Below are 1,847 nucleotides of genomic sequence, written 5' to 3'. Positions count from 1 at the left end.
TCTGAGAAGTGGAAAAGCATTGACTGACCCAATAGTGTAGGCTAAATCAGAGGTGGTTAACAAGAAGACTGAGACAATGGTAGAGGAAAAGAATAAAGAGCAAAAGAGCCAGAATAGCGGGGTACAAAAGGAAATTGAAGAAAGTAGATATATGTCAACTCTACCATTCCCTCAAAAGATAAAGCGGGAGAAACTTGACAAATGTTTTGGGCGATTCTTGGAGATACTCAAATAACTTTATGTGAACATTCCCTTCATGGAGGTACTCACTCAGATGCCTGCTTATACAAAGTTCCTGAAGAAAATCCTGTCTAACAAGAGGAAATTAGAGGAGACAACAGTGGTCAAGCTGAATGCCCACTGCAGTGCCATATTGCAAAATAAAATTCTCCAAAAGTGTGGGGACCCAGGAAGCTTCACCATACCATGCTCATTGGGGAGTGAAAAATTCGACAAGGCCCTCTGTGATTCGGGTGCGTCTATAAATCTAATGCCTTTGTCTGTATTCAAGAAACTAGAAGGTAAACTTGGAGTGATTAAATCAATACCAGTGTCCCTACAACTGGCCGACCAGACCACCATTCTACCTGAGGGAATCATTGAAGATATTCTAGTGCGGGTGGACAAGTTTGTGTTCCCCGTAGACTTTATTGTGGTGGATATGGAGGTGAACAAGGAGGTGCCTTTAATTTCAGGGAGGCCATTTTTATGTACAGATAGAGCCATCCTTGATATCTATGAAGGGAATCTTATGCTCAAAGTGGGCAATGAGAAAGTAGTATTCCAGATGAAGAGAATGATGAAATACCCCAGTAATGAGGCGTCTGCCTACTCGTGTTTCAAGCTAGATGTCATTGGAGAGTTGGCTGAAAAGTACAAGTTTGACAAGCTTATGGGGGATACTCTAGAAAGGTGTATTACTCAGTCTAGCATAGTGGAGGATGAAGATCCTAAAATAAAGAAAGAGGCTGAAGCTCTTGAAACTGAAGATCAAGTGGTTGATGAGGAGGAACTAAAAGAGGGGGCTTCTAAGCCCAATGTGGAATTGAAAGTCCTCCCCACTCACTTGAAATATGCTTTTATCGAAACTAATAATTTCTTGTGATTATTAGAGTTGTTGTCAAAGCACAAGAAGGCCATTGGTTGGAGCATAGCTGATATTCAAGGAATCAGTCCAGCCATTTGCATGCACAAAATTCTGTTGGAAGAAAATAGCAAGCCAGTGGTGCAGCCTCAACGCAAGTTGAACAAAAACTTGGAGGAGGTAGTGCATAAGGAGATCATCAAATTACTAGATGCGGGAGTTATTTTTCCCATCACTGATAGCCGGTGGACTAGTCCAGTGCAAGTTATACCTAAAAGGGGGGCATGACAGTGGTGAAAAATGAAGATAATGAACTGATCCCCACAAGAACAGTCATCGGGTGGAGAATGTGCATTGATTATAGAAGGTTGAATGATGCAACAAGGAAAGACCACTTTCCACTCCCTTTTATTGATCAAATGCTCGAGAAGGTGGCTGGACACGGATGTTACTGCTTCCTGGATGGATATTCAGGCTACAATCAGATACCCATTGCCCCAGAAGATGTTGATAAGACCATATTCACTTCCCCGTCAGGTATTTTTGCTTACAGGAGGATGTCGTTTGGGTTATGTAATGCACCTGCCACTTTTCAGAGGTACATGGTGTCTATATTCTCTGATCTAAACGAGAAATGTCTCGAGGTGTTCATGGATGATTTCACCCTTTTTGGTGATGACTTTAAGGATTGCTTGATGAATTTGAAGCTCGTGTTTGAACGTTTTGAAGCAACTCACTTGGTTCTTAACTGGGAGAAATGTCA

The 1,847-nt window shown here is 41.9% G+C and overlaps 1 protein-coding gene across 1 annotated transcript; it reads left to right on the top strand.

Annotated features, from left to right (window-relative positions):
• The first annotated feature begins 274 nt into the window (after positions 1 to 274).
• On the top strand, positions 275 to 1,105 carry LOC142175801 (uncharacterized). The gene has a single exon (XM_075242798.1). It carries the CDS (start codon positions 275 to 277, stop codon positions 1,103 to 1,105), a length of 831 nt encoding a protein of 276 aa, XP_075098899.1.
• Positions 1,106 to 1,847: the final 742 nt, after the last annotated feature.

Source organism: Nicotiana tabacum, chromosome 22, assembly GCF_000715075.1.
Source record: "Nicotiana tabacum cultivar K326 chromosome 22, ASM71507v2, whole genome shotgun sequence".
Taxonomy (NCBI): Eukaryota; Viridiplantae; Streptophyta; class Magnoliopsida; order Solanales; family Solanaceae; genus Nicotiana; species Nicotiana tabacum.
The sequence above is the reverse complement of the archived record's forward strand: the minus strand, read 5'-3'. Positions and strand labels throughout refer to the sequence as shown.